The sequence below is a fragment of the Neophocaena asiaeorientalis genome, unplaced genomic scaffold (genome assembly GCF_003031525.2).
Source record: "Neophocaena asiaeorientalis asiaeorientalis breed wild unplaced genomic scaffold, Neophocaena_asiaeorientalis_V1.1 scaffold420, whole genome shotgun sequence".
Classification (NCBI taxonomy): domain Eukaryota; kingdom Metazoa; phylum Chordata; class Mammalia; order Artiodactyla; family Phocoenidae; genus Neophocaena; species Neophocaena asiaeorientalis.
Genome location: NW_020172770.1, coordinates 1,517,867 through 1,538,424, shown reverse-complemented (window position 1 = coordinate 1,538,424; position 20,558 = coordinate 1,517,867). Strand labels below are relative to the sequence as shown.

The window sequence follows — 20,558 nt, the reverse complement described above, 5'->3', positions numbered from 1 at the left end:
AGGTTTCTATTAATGTAGGATGATATAACTAATGAGAAATAGTTAATTAAATCATATGCATGTTCTGAAATGACTTCAAACATTTTATTGCTTGATCAAAACTATTAATGGCTATTACTGTTGTCCTAATAAACTTGCATAGGATTTTTAAAATTCTAATTAAAATGCTAATTAAAAAGCATAAAATCATCCTGTCAATAATTTATCTTTTTTTTTTTCACTTTCAGCCAATACAATATACACCACAGCTGTTTTGTGACTCTCACACCTCAATTGAGAATGTCTAAGTTTGGTGATTTCTTTCTATTGAAATCACTACTATCATCTCAAATTAGGGTAGATTTTGAAAAGTATCAATTACATAAACAAGAATAACACATATGGACTATCTACTCTGTGCTGGGCACCATGCTAAGAACTTTCCAGTCAAATCCCATTTCACCTTCATGACAATTCTGTAAGACAGGTGATCAATAAAGATAACATTTTACAGAATAGTAAACCAAGGTTCAGTGAGTGTAAAGTAAATTGTTCAGGGTCATTTAATCCATACTTGATAGAGTCCAGTTTGAGCTTTTCTGACTATAAGAGAAGATTTAATTGAAACTATGACTCAGTGTCACCTTTTTATCATATCTTTGGTAAAGAAGTGTTTTAAGACTAATTTTGGGTTTTTTTTTCCTCTTTCATACTTACAACAACAGAGAATCTTACAGGTGGTATATACTTGAAATTATTTTCATATGTAAAGTTAAAAAACAAACACTGATGAGTCAGTGAACAAAATGGAGAAGCGGATATTAACATTTCTGGTGCTGAGATGTATGTAGCCTTACAAGATGACCTTGAGAAAATTACCTAGTTCTTTGTTGTTTTCTTGATGTGTTATCTTGCAAGGCAGTTTGAACTCTTGGTGAATGACAGATTCTAGTAAAGAATGCAGAAAAAGTGATATTATATGGAGGTAAGAGAAAGGAGGAAAAAGGGAATGAAACAACACTCCATTTATTATAGAAACAGAAACAATTATGCTAAATTTGGAAGAATGATTATGACTACATTAGGTTTCTAGTCACATTAAAATATGACTTATCTTAGATTATATATTTAATGATATTTATGAGGGACTTAATCTCTTCCTCTAAATTGCATGTGTATTGCTTAAGTAGAGGAAAGATGTAAGTCTCTGTCATTAAAATTCTAAGACATTCTTAGGTATTAGGTACCACTTTGAAAACATTTTAGAAACCTACTCTTATGACCATAAGACATAATTTAGAATATAGAGTACAGATATTTTAATGTCACCATTTAAATTTTTCATCAGTTTCATTTAAATGACCTTAATGAATGCATCTCAGAGTTTTCAGTTAGGTCTTTTCATTTGTATGCTTGGACTACAAAGTGCTGTGTAATAATTGTTAAAATGAATAATTACATTTTATGCATAACAGGAATTTAGGCCCAGTACTTTTTAACAATGATGTAGGACAAAATTTTACATACAATCATACTTCATATTAACTTGTAAGGGCAGAATTATTTTATAGGCATATCTGCTACTCATTAATATTTAAGTCAATTTTCTCTAAAGAATTCATTACAGGTTTAGTTAGTTGCATTTTGCATACTTATTTCTTAAAATAAAAAAAAATCACAGTCCATTAATTCATAAAATATGCAAATGTCATGTATGCTTAAACTGAAAGCATTATCATAACTTAAGCATGCTGTGTTTTGTACAAACTTTCTTTTCATTCATTTTGGGAACAATGGAGCTTATTTCATACTCACAAACATGAAAACAACTATTTCTGTCATTATATCAGTGTCCAGATCTGCAGGCTAACAATCTGATTATCAAATTATTAATGATGGTGAGGATATAGCAACTCCTGACAGGTATTAAATATATAAATTATGTACAATGGAACCAGTTCTCTAAGAGTTAACTACACTGAGGTTTTACAGTAATATTTTTCTTAGAATTCATGTCAGAAGAAGTTACTAAATTTGATATAGCCTTCTTGCAAAGTTCTTCCTATATTTGGGTAAGTAAATCTACTCAATAGATCTAAGAATAATAAGTGACATTCTGAATTGCTTTCTGTAATATAGCATTTGAGATATCTGAGTGCATTTTTTACTATAACTCACCAATTAAGTTAAGAGACTGAATTTTACTTCTAAGTCAATAATATAAACTCTAAACATTTCTCTACACTACCTTATGGGTCTAAGTAGATCTATTTGTGATCTTGCCAAATCTAGCCACCATTTACAACTTTGGCCATCTTGGAAAATAAATTCTGTATTAGGGGGTGAGGAAGAAACTCAATGATGCTTGGTCTTTGACACTTCTCTTCCAATTTCCTCATGGAGTGATCTCAGAAGAGAACACAACACAGAGCGAAGAATCTCGAGAAAGGAATCCCTTTGAAACCTGGGAAAGTTGTTCACAGCAGCATTTCTGTGTAGGCATCCATAAGTCAGGCAGCTAATTTTCAATACATATTAGTCATGATGTATCCTTTTGATAGCACTTCTCCTCTTGTGAAACTACTGTCATACCAGTCTAATTCAGCTTGCCTTAAGTTCTGTTTTCAGTTTGGAGCTTGATACCTAAGTTATAATGAAAAAAGCATTTATTAAACATTTACTATAAAATCTACTAAATTTGATATAAGACTAGTAACTATGTGGTAAGATTGACTTATGGATAAAATTAGTTAATATTTATTTAATAAATTTAAAGTAATAATGCTTTTAATAAATATTAATGAGGTATTGTATGTGTTGCATGTGACCCTTGTATGTGTTACCTCATATGATTCACACAAAAGTTCTGTGTGACTCATACTATTATTATCCTGTGTTATATATGAAGCAGAGAGAGGTTTAATAACATATTGGTCACACAACTAGTGTATAAAGGACCAATAAGGGAAAAATATGAGAGGTTTACTTTCTACTTGAACATGACTTCCTATATTAAAAAAATAAAGTAAGATTCCAGTAAGCTTAAGATTTTAATATTTAAAATATGCACAAGCCTTTCCCAATGGTTGTGATGGTCTCTCCTAAATGGTGAATATAGAGGACATGTACGTCATATTTTTCTGAATATATTCATTATTGTAACTGGGGAACTGGTTCAATGACTATTCATAATAGTTTTAAAAACTTATATGAATGCAGTCAATATGACTATTATAATTATCACCAGAATAATCAATTCAAAAACAATAACAAGGCATTTTGACAGAATTGACTATTGATATTGATAGTACACACTTTAGAGCTGACTGGTTTAGAAGGGAAATTGTTTAGCAGCAATGTTATTATGTTTCTAGTGTATTGGCTCATAAAAAAATAAACAATGTTTATACATGTTTAATCCTTCCCCACCATTTTAAATGTTTATTCTTCCATCCCAGTTATTCATGCATATGGATAGACATCATAAACAATTGGTACGGAATAAACTTTTAAGAATAATGTTGAGCATTATATTCCCACTGTCAAACATTTATTCTTTATATTTTCTAAGTATTTAAAAAGTAAATCTTTCATGTTAGTGTTGTTTCCTCTAGAAGCATATTTAATGTAATTATTATCAGGTCAGCTGCCTTTTTTTTTTCAGTTTAGTTTAAGAAGATATGTGCTTTAGTCAAGATTTTACTCTTCTGCAGAAATCATTGTGTATAATTTATTTAACCTCTAGTCTGCTTAAAAATACTTTAATTCATCCTCTTAAATTTACAGAGTACATTACCAAAATAGACATATGGAAATGTCATATACTAGTCATTTGTCTTCCTTCTTAATGGTTGCTCCCATTTATTTATTTTTTGTGTGTAGGCTGAGACCAGTGATGTGCAAAGAGTTAGGTATTGTTGACATTGACGGCAGAACAGTTCCAAGTTAGAAAGATACAGGCAACAGAATAAAAAATAGCAGCTTTTACAGATCACATAAATATAAAAGAAATTGGACACTGTAGAATGAATTTGAGTATATTTTTTCCTGGAAAAAAAACCCATAAAACTACAGAATATGATGTTTTATTTAAACAGTCTCTAACCTTATAAAGCTATCATTTTCCTCACATCCTATTTACTGAGAACCTATTAGAAATGACTTATATGCACAGATTCCATATTAACTGATTTTAATATTTTAATAACTCTTTGAGGAAGGCAGGGCACATATATATACTTATTTATAGATGTAAAATCTGAAACTCTTAGGTCAAATTTATAGTTCTGAGTCTCATACTATTTCAGATCTTCTCTGATCTTAAGAGAAACTACTGTTTAATGCAGGTAAGTTACACTGTGTGTCACATGCCTGATGGATAATATAGCAGACTTTTCCAAGCAACAAATAACCCCATGTATACCCCATAACTTACGTTATTCTCCCTTTGATCACTTAGATAACCTTAAAAACCATTCCTCTCCTTCACCTCCCTCACATTCTCACACAGGTAATCTTCTGGCAAGTTCTCTCCCCTTTTGGGTATCAGTGCTAAAAGAAGTGAAGCATTTTGTGAAAGGCCCTGGTTCTAATAACTATATTACTCTGCTGGTTGAGAGTCCTCTCTGGATTCTTAAAATTCTTCAGAGCTGAAAATTTTCCTCATTTGAGGTAGTCAAGGAAATACTATCCTGGGTTCACAGAGAAAGAAAGATCAATGAATTGAAGAGATTATGCTAGAACCTACTTTATCCAAAAATATGAACACTTGTGGAGAAAGTTTCTACTTAAATTTTTGTTCTCAAGGACAAATGAAGTATCTTATTCAAGAATATGTTTTGTTTGGGTTTAGCACATTATTAACTATTTATAAATACAAGTTACTAAAGTCAGTTGTTATGTAATTGGGACACATATAAGTCATAACAAATGATGAGCAGATCTTGAGGGGGTCATTCTCAGAAGAGGAAATCTGTAGCTCAGTGCATGAAATTATTGTAGGATGTAGCAACACCTCACTTCTGTACATCTGACAGTCACACTTTGCTTGATGAAACATTTTATAAATTGATTATATCTCTAAGCTAAAAAACCTTGAAATGCCAAATTCAAAACGTAGCAAACAAACAAAAGAGTGACTTTATAATTATTGTCAAAATCTTTCTGAGTAGGAAGTCTGTGTGTATTAATACATAGAAATGTGTGGTAGCATTTGTTGTTTATGTGCTTGGTATGCAAAGAAATTTATGGTACAATAAATACATTTTTGAGAGGAAAGGATAAGTGTTAAGCTTGCTGGGATTTTTTCTTATTATTGAAAACCTATTGTATGATGTAGCATTAATTTAGAACCCTTGGATTTAGAGTCTGAGTACACATTGTTTATAGTAAAAAAGTATATGTAAATCACTATACATACACAAAGAACAATATATTTTCACGTTTTCTAACCTTTAGAGATTGGTCTTACGTGTTTTTGTCAGAAACAGTAATTGTACATAAAATTAAAAGATAACAGATGACCTTTGAGTGAATATGGTGACATTTCTCTCCAGGGACTTTGCCAATGTCATATACTGTCAAAGGACAGTTTATTTTTCTCCATAAATTATGTATAACTATTTCTAATGTTTTACCATAGTGACCCTCTTTCTGAAACATTACTCTATTTAAAGAGGGGAAAGTAGAATCTTAAGTACATAAAAATATTCTAATTTCATGTTAGAATCAAATTATCCAAAACATTAGGTACAAATCTGGATGAGTCATTTTTATTTAGCACTAATTTCTAAAATATGTAGATATTAACAGTATTATTATATTTAAACAAATAATTTAATACCATGAAGGAGTAGCCATCCATCGCTCAGCAGAGCAAACTGGTATCTAAAGAACCCAGTTCTGTCTGGAATTCAGTATAAGAATTGAATATTATCCATTCACTCACTCAATTTGCTTCGTTCTAAGAACTGTGTAAAAGTGCTGTTCCAGCTATATTACAAGTGTAAGACACAACTTTCATCTTCAAGAAGACATATCTTTGGGGGAAGATAAAACTAAGGCAAGTGAATTAATTCAAGAGAAAAAACTTCCGAATGAAATAATTCATGGTTGATTGACATGGAGAGACTGCTCACTGTTATTTGGGTTTCGCATACCCAGAGAGAAGGAAGAGTGTCTTACTGGTTGAAGAAACAGCACCAGCAGGGAGGTCATTTAGCATGGAGGGGCATTGAATTCCTCTTCATGACAGAAGAAAAGAGAATACAATTATGTGAAAAGATAAAACACTAGAAAAAATTACCTCAACAAATTCTTGTTCTCAAAATGGGAATCATCTGACACATCTTTAAAACTGATTTTCATGATTATTTTTAAAGCTTTTCAAAACTTAATCCCAGAAGTTGCTTAGGCAAGCTGTTCCAGAGTTTATCAATCTTTTTATTAGTAATAACTATGATTTTTTAAGTCAACACTTTATATGTATTGAATAAAATAAGCCATTTGTAATACAGAAACTAGCATAGATTACTCAATAAATTATTCTCTCATTTAATCCTCACCCATTGTCAGACTTCCACAAGTTTCATTTGATCCCATCTCATGTTATGCAAATCTTCTGCTATTCATATCCCCCCATCTTTCAAATATTTAGACAGTTAGAATGCTTCACCATTTTTATTACATAAGTAAAAGTCCTAAAGGAGTCTTTTTAAAAATTGAAAAAAGAAAACCTATATCTTTCTACATAGAAGTTTATACTTTCCAACTTGTTTTCCATCATATAACTACATTTAGATAGTGCTTATATTACAGTGTGTCAGACATTCTTCTAAGCCCTTTATGTACAGTAGCACATTTAGTCTTTGACAATCCTGGAAAATAAGTATTCACATTCTAAAGACGAGAGGGTTAAGAAACTTGCCCAAAGTCAACCTGATAGTAGTAAGTTGTTTAAGGTTTAGTATAAACAATTTGTAAGTCCAGGATTTTGTGAGCAATTTCTTCTACGTGAAAAACTTTCACTGATTTCTCTGCTTCATTCTACCACTTTCCTTCTATTTATGTACAACATAATACAACATAGTTTCACCCCAATACTGATTTCATCTAATGTTCATGACATCATTCACTGCATCTTAACCACTGTGAAACACTGGTTTGTGAGCAGAGAGAGGGCAAGTGTTTGCAGTGTAAGTCACTGCAGCAGCTATACAACACACACCTCAATTGCAGGTAACTCATGTAAAGGAATTGATCTGTGCAGTCTTGGGTGTTCTGTTTATACGCAGGCCATTGACTGGGGATAAGTATGTATTATCCAGACTTCCCCAAATCTATTTTCCATTGCTTTAAATTTTCACATAATTCAAGTGAGATAATACATGAAAAAGATCATACTCTAGTTTCTGTATGTCAGTTCAGGCTGTAACAAAATACCATAGACCAAGTTACTTAAATAACAAAAATTTAGTTTTCACAGTTCTGGAGTCTGGAAGACCAAGATCAGGGTGTCAGCATGGTCAGATTCTGGTAAAAGCTTTCTTCCTGATTTGCTGACAGCTGCTTTCAAACCGTGTCCTCAAAATATCAGATAGAGAGATTGAGAGAGAGAGAGAGAGAGAGGGAGAAGAAGCTAGCTCTATGGTATCTTTTCTTATAAGGACACTAATCTCATCATGAGGGCCCCCACCATCATGACCTCACTTAAACCTAGTTTTCTCCCAAAGGCCCCCATCTCCAAATACCATCACATTTGGGTTAGAGCTTCAACATATTAATTTTGAGGGGGACAAAATTCAGTCCAGAGCAGTTTCTTACTGCTTTTCTTTTTCTTTTTAAAAAAGAAAATCCTATTTCCAAAGTCTTAAATATCCTATATTAGTACATTCCCCACAAGAGATAGGAAATTAACTAGAATTACTAAATATCACTTGATTGTGATGCAGAATAACTTTTAGGAAAACTAAACTTGAAAAACTATGCTCTCTAAAGGTGATAATCCCAGTTTTACACTTATTTTTGTGAGTTTAATTCCATAATTTTTGAAACATTTTATTGCTAAACTGAAATTTCTCCACGAGCTTTAAATCACTTCTAATATATATATATGTATTAATATAAACTCCAAAATGAATGCAGAATATCAATATAACTGGCTGTATTGTTTAAGTGTCTGTTATCATACACTCCAGTATTATATTTTATTTAAATTTATTCTACTCTGCTCTTGATTATTTGTCTTGACATTCCATGACTCTGGTGGTTGTTACTAGGGAACTACACTTGGTGTCTTTTGCATAAGAAGCACTTGCTTCTTTTCAGTAATTCATCTTTTTCTATTCATTCCAGCTTTTCCAACTCTTCTATTTTTCAATATTAAAATTAATTCTACTCCCGAACTCTGCTATTTAAATTGTTTTGTACATAGTTTTTATTACATTTTAGTAAAAATAAAAAAAAGTAAAAATTTCTTAACCTCACAAATAGGTGAATTAACACGTTTGTTATAGTTCATGTCCTTAGAGATTTATCATTTTTAAAAATTATAATTAATAATCCAAATTTGGCTTTGAAAACATATTTATTTTAATATTTAAGGACAATCATTTTCTTTTAAAAATGGTCTCAGAAACGAATTTAAAAATATTTACATAAAATGATTTTCATTCCAGTTCTTACCAAACATTTTATTAAAATGAGAAATCATATATAATAAAATACTTATTGTAAAATAATTTTAAACTTGGATTAAAAACCGTGCAGTGTTTTTGATTTCTCCTTGCTTTGACCCTAGAAAGTTAGATATTCTTTCTTTAGAATTTTCACTTCTCATTTATGGGGACAAAACATGATAGAGTAGACACTTGATGGTAGAAATCCCCAGTGATGATTTCAGAGATAGAAGTATATAATTTAGTACTTCTCCATGTTAAGATTTTTAAATAAAACTATACTTTAAGGTTATTTTCTACTCTTCTAAATATCAGAAATTACTAATCCTAAATATTTTTATGTAACATGATTTTCTCTTCAGAGTCCTTTATTGAAAGTCCAGTGACCCTAACTGAAAGATGTTATGCTCAGAAAGGCTTTTTTTGTTTGTTTCTTTGTTTTTTCTTGGCTGCACTGCGCGGTTTGTGGGATCTTAGTTCCCCAACCAGGGATCGAACCCTGCAGTGGAAGCATGGAGTCCTAACCACTGGACTGCCAGGGAATTCGCTCTCAGAAAGCTTTAATTTCACAATATTCATGTTTTATTCATTGTCAAGTAGAAAAGATTTCTAATATATTGCCAAATCTATTGGAATTTACTCACTCCCGTGTTAACAGGCTAACTCCAGCAAGTCTTGGGCTAATGCTTGATGATGAATAATGGCCTTTAAAGACACATGATGTATTTATCTGAATGATAATGCAGACTCAGCCATATGTAAAGAAACTTCAGAAGGCTGCACTTCTTTTTTTTTTTTTTTAACATCTTTATTGGGGTATAATTGCTTTACAATGGTGTGTTAGTTTCTGCTTTATAACAAAGTGAATCAGCTATACGTATACATATATCCCCATATCTCTTCCCTCTTGCATCTCCCTCCCTCCCACCCTCCCTATCCCACCCCTCTAGGTGGTCACAAAGCACCAGCTGATCTCCTTGTGCTATGCGGCTGCTTCCCACTAGCTATCTATTTTACATTTGGTAGTGTATATATGTCCATGCCACTCTCTCACTTTGTCTCAGCTTACCCTTCCCCCTCCCCGTGAAAAACAAATACCGTATGCTAACTCATATATATCGAATGCACTTCATCTTTTTATTGCTATGACAGTAGGAAAGGGATGAGAGAAAGGGTGTATGAGTGATTCCCACTGGGACTTAGCCACTTAAATTATGTATAATATTATCTCTTCATTGTTCAAGTGATCCTTATCTGATCCTCAATCTCAGTCACTTGTTTTAGATGCTAAGAATAGAAATTAATTAAGGACAAATTTTAGTTCTAAAAGTTATGGGGGAAAAATAAAAGGCGTAACCAAAAATGTTAGTGTAAAAAAAATACATTTACAAGTGGACATGCAAAGGAGCATCCTCTATAATCATATTATCTTTGAAATCTTAAAAATCCTAGGACTATATGTTGACTTATTTTTTTGATGAGATGAAGGCTAAAGGTTGAAATCTTTCCTTTATAAATAATAAAAGTATATGCAGAACATTCATGACTAGGGTCAAATAAATATAAATGTTATGGATTGCTTTCTCTGAAAGTAGTATTTATATATATAAATGCATTTGAAACCAGTGAAAATATATTCAATAATGAACATGATAAAGTTAATTTATCTAAAACAAATTCTAACAGATCAATTTGTCTTTGTATAAATTGTACAAAAAAGGGGGATGGACTGCATATTATCTGAGACTCTACTATGAAAGTGAAGATTTTAGGCAAAGTATACAAAATCAATGAAATCTTTCACCAAGAGTGATCTACATCTCGTGTCTTTCTCCAATCCATCCACTATGTACAGATATCTTATGATTCATATATCAGTTACAAAAATAGTTTCTGTAGCTGCATTGGTCTGCAGCATTACAACTGAGCAGGAATGAACACCAGCCTCAGAAAAGAGAATCTGTCTTCACAACATCTCAACATTAAGAATGAAAATAAGAAAAGAAAATGTAAGGATGTATAGAATTTAAAAATTCAGTTTGCATCCAATGAAAAAAATTTGCAATAAAAGAAGAGAAATAATATATGCTCACCAAGAAAAACCATTTTTTTCAGACATTTAAATGGAATTATTATACTAAAATGAGGAAAATATTATCAAACTATCATGTTTTATTGTCAGTCATATAAAACTGTTTAAAATATGTACTAAGTAAGAACAGAGTGGGATTAAACAGGGAGTGTAGTTAAACCAAAGTCACAATCAGTAAAAAAACCCTTTAGGAAGAAATAAAAATGAAAATCTATGATAGAAAATCAAATCATCTAAACAGATGATAAACTTGGGAAATATAACTAAAACAAAATGTAATTTAGTAAAATTATAAAAATAGGAAAGAAAGAATGACATATATGCAACATGAAATATGGAGTTGCTACCAGTGCATAATTGGATTTTTCAAGAAAGAAAATGGAAAGAACAGTTGTTAATCAAAAGTAGAGTAGAAAAAAAGAATTCTTAAGCCAAAAAACAAACGAACTTAATATGAATTTAATAAAAAAGTAGGTTTGCAAATGAAGTCAAATTCTGACTAGAGACAAACTACAAAATATATTCAGCTAAAATATCAAAATATAGTGGAGGAAAAAACCAAATATTCTGATAGCAATCATGCAGAAAATGCAGGTCATTTAGAAAATTGAATGATTTCAGATTTATCTTGGGGTAGAAGGAGGCAAAACAAATCCAAATGATTTCAGATTTATTTGGTAGGAAAGGGAGGCAAAACAAATTGTCAAAACACTGACAAATTGTGTTGTATTATTATTAATTCAAAAAGATAAAAACCCAGAATTCTTTAGCCAGTTGAGTGTTTATTCACAATAAAATAATACTCAGATATTCAAGGTTCAAGGATGTTGTTATCATGAAATTTTCTTTTGACAAGATGTGTGCTTCATATGATCAAGGGGTGATGATATGAATATATTTACTATCTAATTTTAGGTAAGGAGAAGCTGTAAAAGGAACTCTAGATATTGAGATGAGTAAAGAGACCAAACAATGTCAAAAGGAGGATGGTGGCTAGTCCATTTAAATTTTTGATGCCTTTCTGAGATCATCAGAATCAGGACAAAATTGTCATTATTATTCACAAAGCACTAACTAGAGCAGTAGAACAAAGAAAATATAAAACTAAGGAAGTTTGACAGGAAATAAAAATGAAAAATATGATCTTGACAAGTACTAGATATAATGCTTTATAAAACAGAGTGCAAAATATGAATGGAATAAAGAAAAAGGAGTCATAAAGTTTAATGAAAAAGTAAAAATATTTTAAAATATTAAAATGTTTCAAAATATTAAATATTAAAAATATTATTTTAATGGGAAATAGCATTAATAAAAATATGTAGGTCCTATATCAGAAAACTACACAGTTTACTAAAAGACACTAAAGTTTTAAATAATTGAAGTGTCGTACCATTATCCTGGAAAATGCACTATATAAAAGAAAGCTATCTGTAAATTGTACAATTCCAATAAGCAATCTGTTGTATTTTTGTTTCTTGCAAAAAGATTCTGAACCTGATCTAAGACTTCTCCGCCAATGCAGTAAAATGATCTTTAAAACTAAAATATTAGCCTAGGATTGCATATGTAGGCCCCTCACATGGAATAGACTAGAATATGCAGAAACACATAAGGTGGGTAGACATTTAATTTATGGTAAGTGACAAAAATATTGATGAAAGAAACAATGTGGGAGACAATGGTCTGTCACAGAAGAATTAAAGTCATATTTTATGCTTTAGCCTCAAATCATAGACCAAAATACATTTTAGATAGATTAAAATAAAATAATAAAAGTGTTAGATGACAACAGAAATCTATATGTGTATAATCTTATGATGGCAAAAGCATTTCAAATCAGGATCCACAAGTCAGACATCATAACACAAAACTTTGATAGATTTGATTACATAAAATAGTAAGACTTATCTATGGCTGAAAAAGACCAGAAATGAAGGATATATAAAAAGAAATTGCTAAAAATGTTCATCTTTTTATGGAGAGAGCTGTTAAGGCAGAAATTTTGAATGGAAAAATGGTCAGGCTGTGTAAATAGGCATTCCAAAATTAATGCATTAATATGGGAAATAGTATTTAGACACATTCATGATGTTAACTTATAATTTACTAACACAAAATATTTAACACTTTTCAATATTAGATTGACAGTTTTTCTTTTAATTATAGTATCTGCTGGTAATACTGTATGGGAACTCAGGTGCAGTTGGTGGAGGATGAATTTGTAAAGGGCAATATAATTTGGCAATGTTTATCAAAAGTATTTTTTAAATGTTTGTATCCTCTGATCCAGCAATACTACTTCTCAGAATTTACCTTCAGGAAATGACAGGTACAGATGTACAAACAAGAGTGATTTTTCAGCTCCCCAAAAGAGTGCTCAGTTCTGAGAGATAATCAGCAAATAAAATGGATATAATTTATGACAATCTGTATTTGGGAACTTGAGCAGGAGGTGGAATTTGAAACTGATTCTAAATTATCTAAGCTAGGAATAGGAATAGGGAATTCAGATGCATGGCAGATTTTTTTTTTGCTCCTTTTTTTTTTTTTGAGATTTACAGCCAATGCCAGAAATTAAGGGAAATACAAGAAATATATAATAGAAAGCTAAATTAACAATAGCTGCTGTAACAGATTTACTTTTTTTAATGCTCAGTGTTTTGAAAATAAAGCTCTTTTTTTCCCCTCAAGCAATTTGGCGATGCATATATTCTTAGTTTGGCAATAATTTTCTTCCAGGCGAAGAGTCAGTGACCCATGGCCTGACCTATTCTTGTGGTTCTCTTATTTTCAACTTGCATCTCCTGAGATCACTCGGGAAGGTTACATGTGGGAGGCATTTATTGGCTGGGCTTTCTTTCAGTTGTCTAGAACACAAATCACATGGTTAACATTCAACTGCCAGTGAAGCTGGTAAATGTCTAGCTCTGTTCACTGAAAGAATAGCAAACAAATTTGTCATTAGCTAGAAATCTCTGCCCCAATATAGCCTTCTGATCAACAAATATTTTTACACCTTCTTTTTCTGCCATCAACCATTGCTAAACCCTGTCCAAAGAGATAACCTCAAGTCCCATCAAGCCACTGTATCCAACTCAAAGACCAAGATCCTCAAATATGCACAGTTCTCTTCATCATCTCTGGATATGTTAGTCCAGGGACAAATGAACCAAAACACAAGTTTCAACACTCTTCTCCATCTCATACACAAAACACAATGATAGAACAGATTCAGGAAAAGCACTCCTTTAAATAAAGGCTCTCTTTTGGAAATAGAAGAAAAATAGGGAACATTTGAGTAGTCACTGATCCATAATAATTATGAAAATATGCCAGAGTGGCATGAAAAGTTCCCTCTGCCTTGGCAATAGTTATAGTTCTATGAAGAAACTAGATTTTCTTCTGTTCATTCTTTTTTGCTTCTACAATTCTGCCTTACAGGAAGTTCAACCTTGTCAGTCATACTCTGTGGCCACATCAGAAGTGGGTGTTTGGTAATATGCCCTCTATGGGGACGACACAGCTTTTATAGGCCACTTCTTGCTTTCACCAAGTTTGGGAGTCCAGAGGTTGTTTGATGTTTCAATTGTCAGACTTTTCTTTCTTTTTCTTTTCTTTTCTAACTAGGTATATGCTTCTTTGGCACAATAGTTCCATTAAAAACACAGTAGACTCCTAATATATTTGTCCGATTCTTGTGCCTGCAACCACACTTTAAGACTTTCTGAAAGTGGAATTGCCAGGCCTAATTTATTTCTTTACTCTCTCTCTCTAAATCTCTCTTGTAGGCTATAAGCAGCTCCCATGAAGTTATGCACACAACGGACTTTGGAGGATAGGCAGTACACTTAACCTAACTTTTGCCATAGGGCTGAGCCTTAGTATGTTTTGTTGCTCAGAACCTCAGTTTTATCTCTTATTGTGCAACTTTTATAAATAGTTGATTTTCCATACTTTTGAGTACTCAAAATATGGGGCTTTCTTTGATCTTTTCATTTCTGCTTGATAACTGGCCATCCTCTACTGGTCTCAGCTCTTTCCTATAATATCTTACTAAAGGCAGAATGTAAAAGTATATCATTAATCTAATCTTTCCAACCACTTCCTTTAAAGTTACAAGTGCAACAGGCACTTAATCCTCAATGTTGAGTATTCATCTTCCTCCTTCTATCAATAACACAACACAGTTTGTAAACCCCCTTCTTCTTGAAGTATGATCTTCCCTTTGATCAACTAATGTGTACTCTCCAGGATCTCTTCCTACCCCACCTTTCTCTCCTTCTCGGTCTACTCTGGTGGACGCACTTCTTTCAGACTTTAAATATGGGAGCTTTTCAGGTTTCAATTTTCAGACTTCTTCTCTCTATCTAGACTCTCTCCCTTGGGGAGTTCCTCAATTTCCTTAGCTTTAAATAATATTTATATAATGGTAAATACCAAGTTATAATCTCTAACCCCAGTGTTTCCTATGACATAATTGCATTTTTAAAATAGTATAGTTGTATTTGTCACATTAAAAATACACACACACATATTTTCAGGTGGAGAAGAGGAGAAAGAAAAGGCATGTAACTGTACAAAATCATATATATGTATTTGTTTATCCTGTTTTTCCCTTAAAATGGAAACTCAGTGGCAACAGTAATTTATATGTCAAATGTTATATTCTCCAACATTTTGTACATTATAGGCACATAATAAATATTTTTTGACTAGATGACTGGTGTAATACACATTAATAAAATTTTATTTTAATGTGCTAGTTTTCAACATAACTCATTCTAATGCAGATATGTATTCTGTGTCTAAATAACACACTAACTAGGAGAATATTTTTCTCTGTTTTCTAGATCCCAATGCTCTGGCTGGCCAGACTGGCCCTGATCATGCTCTTATAGGAGGAATTGTGGCTGTAGTTGTATTTGTCACTCTGTGTTCTATATTTTTGCTTGGACGGTATCTGGCAAGACATAAAGGTAGGTTATATTTAATAAAGCATTCTTACATTTGGCAAAAAAAGTTCTAAAGACTAGCTTCATCATGAAATATTATGTGAGTGCGTGCGTGCATGCGTGTGTGTGTGTGTGTGTGTGAGAGAGAGAGAGAGAGAGAGAGAGAGAGATGGGGGTGAAAGAGAGAGATCTAACTACTAAGTTGTTTCAGAGAATTCTTGATTATTTTACTCAACGTTAAAGCTGGATTGGCTATCAAAATAATACTTAGCCAGTAGCCAAAAGTCACAGAGTAAATCATTGGCTCAGGAAAAAAAAAAAAAAAAAAAAGAAGCAAGTTTGTAATTTATCTCTAGGACTGAAATTCAACTCTAACATTAATCATTTGGTAATGTTTCTATTTGTAAGCTTATGGACACACGTGTGGCCATATTAGTGAGGAAAATATGTGATTTTTCACAATGGGCTAGGTAGCAAACTATTGATATAATCTACTTTTAAATGGAGTTACCAAAATAAATGGTGACCCGTTTGATGTGATCATTATCAACATCTTAACAAAGGGCCCTGATTGCTACAGCTGCATGGATCACATGGTCTGAAGCCATCATTAAAGAAATCAAAGTACTCATTACCCATTCCAGTTTGGCTGTTGCCTCTAGTTAATCTGACCACAGCTTCATCTACAACATATACTAGAATACCGAAAGAAAGTGTGCAACTTTAGAAGGGTGAGTTGTGTGGTTTCTTACGACTCAGAATATGTTTCAACATATAAGAAATCTGGTATAAGTTTCTTCCTAAATGAATGTAGCTTTAATACTGGCTATTTTACCAGTCTGACAGAACTAACGTATTTTTCTTCCAATACCCACAGGAACATATTTAACAAATGAAGCTAAAGGAGCTGAAGATGCACCAGATGCTGACACAGCCATTATCAATGCTGAGGGCAGCCAAGTCAATGCTGAAGAGAAAAAAGAATATTTCATTTAAGATGCAGGCCAAGATTCTGAATTTTACTTACCACACTGGCTGCTGGAGAAAACTGGCTATCATCTTTCAGAATTCATTTCTATCATCTTCTGCTACCTTTATTAACTTCCATACCGTACTGCTATCAGTAGCCAGTGTATACCAACAATCAGCTGTCGAAAGCATCATTCTTTAATTACTGTACCATCCATAATGCAGGACATTTCTTACTGCCTAAATTCCACACCATTGCTCTTTTAACATACAGTGCTTGAATATACAGCCTTAACAATGTTAATCATCTCCTTGGATCATGACATTGAATTGTTTTTATACATTGAAAAAAATGTATGCAGAGGTTTTTTTCCCCTCATTTTTTGTCCCCTTTAAATCAAAGACCTTGTCAGTTTACCATTGGACAGCTTTCACATGTAACAAGATTAGGTAAAGACCTAATGTGCTTAAGTTCAATCAGATGTTAGAGGTTTACGATGTTTTCTACATGTCTATATTCAAAGACATGTTTTGGAAACATATGCCCTAAAAGACAAAAACTGAAAAGGACTACTGTAGTATAGATTCTGGAATGTTTGAGATTGTACTGGTAAAGCTGTATCAATTCACTATTTAAAAATTTAGTATTTGATACAGGAGCCATGTATATGGATTGCAATCAGGACATGCTATCTTATATAATTATATAGATCTTACCATTAGGTTATTTTAGCTTCATATACCAATAAGTTGTTACAAACATTTTACTGTTTTGGGAATCACAAAAATTTCATCCATTTCTCTAATTTGATTCTGTAATTTATTTGTTCCACAAAGACTCACCTGCCTAAACAAAATTGAAATATCCATAGGGCACAATTTTGAGACATTTTAGTATCTGTATATAGTGCATATAATAAATCCAATTAAACATTATTTGATACATATTTAACTTTTTTGGCTGTAGGTAATTCAGTCATGAGTAAGCATTTTCTAATGTCCATTATATCTCTTTAGATATTACTTAAACCAATATTATAAGTAGGTAACATGTATTAGTATTTTTGTCTGTATGTCCTAGCACTGTTCAACAACAAATTTTTCTAGTTCTTGTTAATTTTTATTTGTTATACAATGGAAGCACAATGTTATAAGGAAAGGTAATTTTAAGCTAACAACCAGTGCACAGCCTCAGGTTTTAAATTACAACCACAGTTGAATAATAATCTAAAAATAAACTCTTAGTTTGCTAAAAATTTTCAAATTTTAATTTGGCAGTTCCAGAGCTGCTTACCTATGTTGGTTTGCCAAAAAGAAGTGTTTAAGATATGTTTTCTGTATAAATGAACTAATTCTTTATATTAAATTCCTGTCTATGCATTTTGTGAGGTACAAACTTATGAAACAGTGAGTGATAGAGAATTTCTGCCATGCTTTTAACTCCAAGGTGAAAGTCTCTTTCTCTGGATTATTTCTGAAATTTTGGTGTATTTAACCATTAAGAAATGCTGTATTCTTAAATATGACACAGAGTCAATCTAAAGTCATATTATTTCTCCTAGTAAAATACGATACTACTAGATTAGTGCTCATTAGATTTACTATATGCTAAAGATTAAAAATCCAGTTAGATAAAAATTATTTTCCCATTGACAAGCACTACACCTTTAAGAAGAACACACATATGACGATATGGTAGCTATACTTGCGACGTCTGAAAGCATGATGGCCTCTGGTTTTAAAAATATTATTTTGGAATTTATTTTTGGGAAATGAGAATGGTTGAGTATGACATCATGTATTAATATCAAATGAAAGACAAGGGTGCTGTATCTTAGATTATTTATCAGAAAAGTATAAATCTTTTAAGGACAACGTTAGAATTTTTAATTTTTTTTTTGATCATTGAAGCATATATCTTGTTGATTTCTTACAAGAGAAAAAGGACGATGTCAGTCAAGCAGCACTTTTTCAGAATATACAGAACATAAATAATATGATGTGATTGAGTGTTAACATAATAAATCATATACAGTATGACATTTTAAGGAAATAAGTCTGCATTGATGTGATTGCATGCTTGTTTTTACAGTTCATTCCATACCATCTGTGGAAAAATGCAATAATATGTTAATATAGTATGGTAGTTTGAGAGAATCAGGTAGGTGCTACTAGACACATTGAAACTAGAATAGGTTTATAAACTGTTCATACCTTTCAATGCATAATCTTTAGAAAGATTCCACAAAGCAAAATTCATCCTGTTATTACAAAAGGGAAAGGTTCTTACTATAGAAATAAGTTGTATAAACTGCATCATCAATTACTATTTAGAGCCTAATTTCAGGATGCATTTACAAAATTGCTACTCTTCATCGATGTTGTATTTACATCCCTCTTCATTTCATCTGTATTCTACTTGGCTCCAACTGCTAAACTGTTGCCTAAATAACTCAATCATTATTTATAGCACTGCAAAATTAGAAATCCAAAATTGGTTGCACTTCAAGACTTTTGACTCTTTTAACCCTTTACAGTAGTATAAAAACTCACTGGAACTCTGTAAATGAAACTAACTGGTATATTATGATTTGTGAGCTCTAATCAAATATTTTGACAGTTAATATAGATTTGAATTAGGTATCATTTCAGTTACTGAAAGAAAACAGCAGTGGTATTATATTTTCCTATCTTAAATTTTTTTTTTGATTTTCACCAAACGAGATAAATTGTAAAAATTCTGTTCATTTCTATAAAAATCAGAAAAAATATGAAATAAATTTCTAAATGGACCATGCGAATTGCCATGACTGAAACATACACACTTATATGCCCAGAGAGCCATAGCCACAGAATACAATGGAAGGCGTGTGCACACACATACACCCCACTAGTAGAATATGGAACATTATTCTTTACCAAAAGTAGCTATTCTCTGCCAGTGTACTGTTTACAGTGTAAATTGTCCTCCATCAAAAAAGTGTAAACAGCATTCTTTTTTTCTTGCTTCCATTTTTGAGTGTCCTAGATAGAACGATTATAAAAATTAGGAAGAAAAAGGAAAGTTTGTGAGTGCAAGGGCAAAGATAGCATGAGCACAGTAGTGTGTGTGTGTGTGTGTGTGTGTGTGTGTGTGTGTGTGTGAGAGAGAGAGAGAGAGAGAGAGAGAGAGAGAGAGAGAGAGAGAGAGAGAGATTCCAACTTGTTTTCTTTTACCAGAGAATCCAAGAAGCAGTTTAAGGAACCTGATATTGGAGTTTAATCTAGAAACTGGATGACCTCATATCGATTCAAGATACTTAATCTTGCATTGAAACCCCACAATTAAAATAACAAATAGAGAAAGAAAACTAACTTTCCTAAATATGGCAAAAGAAGCTAACACCTCATTTATTTTTATTTCTTTGTAAAAGTATAAATATCTCAATTAAAGGGACAGGCTCACTTGTAATTATGTACTCATGATTGTAACAGCATTGAGATTCCATATAGGCCCATGTACAGCAGCTGTTTGACGGTGATGGTTCTTCCATGTAACATAGCAGTTATCGTGTAATTTAGTGCCACTTATTGCAAAGTGTTACCAAGGGGAACATTTAAAATACTTTTTCTTTTTCTTTGGATATAAGGATAATTGAATGAATGATAAATATGAAATTTCATGTTACATTTTTTAATTGTGGAGGAAATGCAAAACCTCATATCTTACTGCAAATTCCCCATCACATTGCTAATTACTTAGAGCCCTCTAAAAATGCCCACTATAATCTCCCTTTGCAAATGGTAATCTGTGAAGAATATACAATACAAAACAAAAAAAATTAAAAAAAATAACTGGCAACCACAGCAGAAATAAATGAAAAACATAATGAGAATTACTGAGTAATG

The 20,558-nt window shown here is 32.0% G+C and overlaps 1 protein-coding gene across 2 annotated transcripts in view; it reads left to right on the top strand.

The window, feature by feature from the left end:
• The window catches only part of CADM2 (cell adhesion molecule 2), a 1,061,613-nt gene extending 1,041,862 nt beyond the window's left edge, over positions 1-19,751 (top strand). For both annotated transcript variants that reach the window (XM_024740847.1, XM_024740846.1), the window contains 2 exons: positions 15,600-15,725; positions 16,579-19,751. In XM_024740847.1, the coding sequence (XP_024596615.1) occupies positions 15,600-15,725; positions 16,579-16,697 (245 nt within the window). In that variant the 3' untranslated portion in view covers positions 16,698-19,751. The remainder of the gene's footprint in view (positions 1-15,599; positions 15,726-16,578) is intronic.
• Positions 19,752-20,558: the final 807 nt, after the last annotated feature.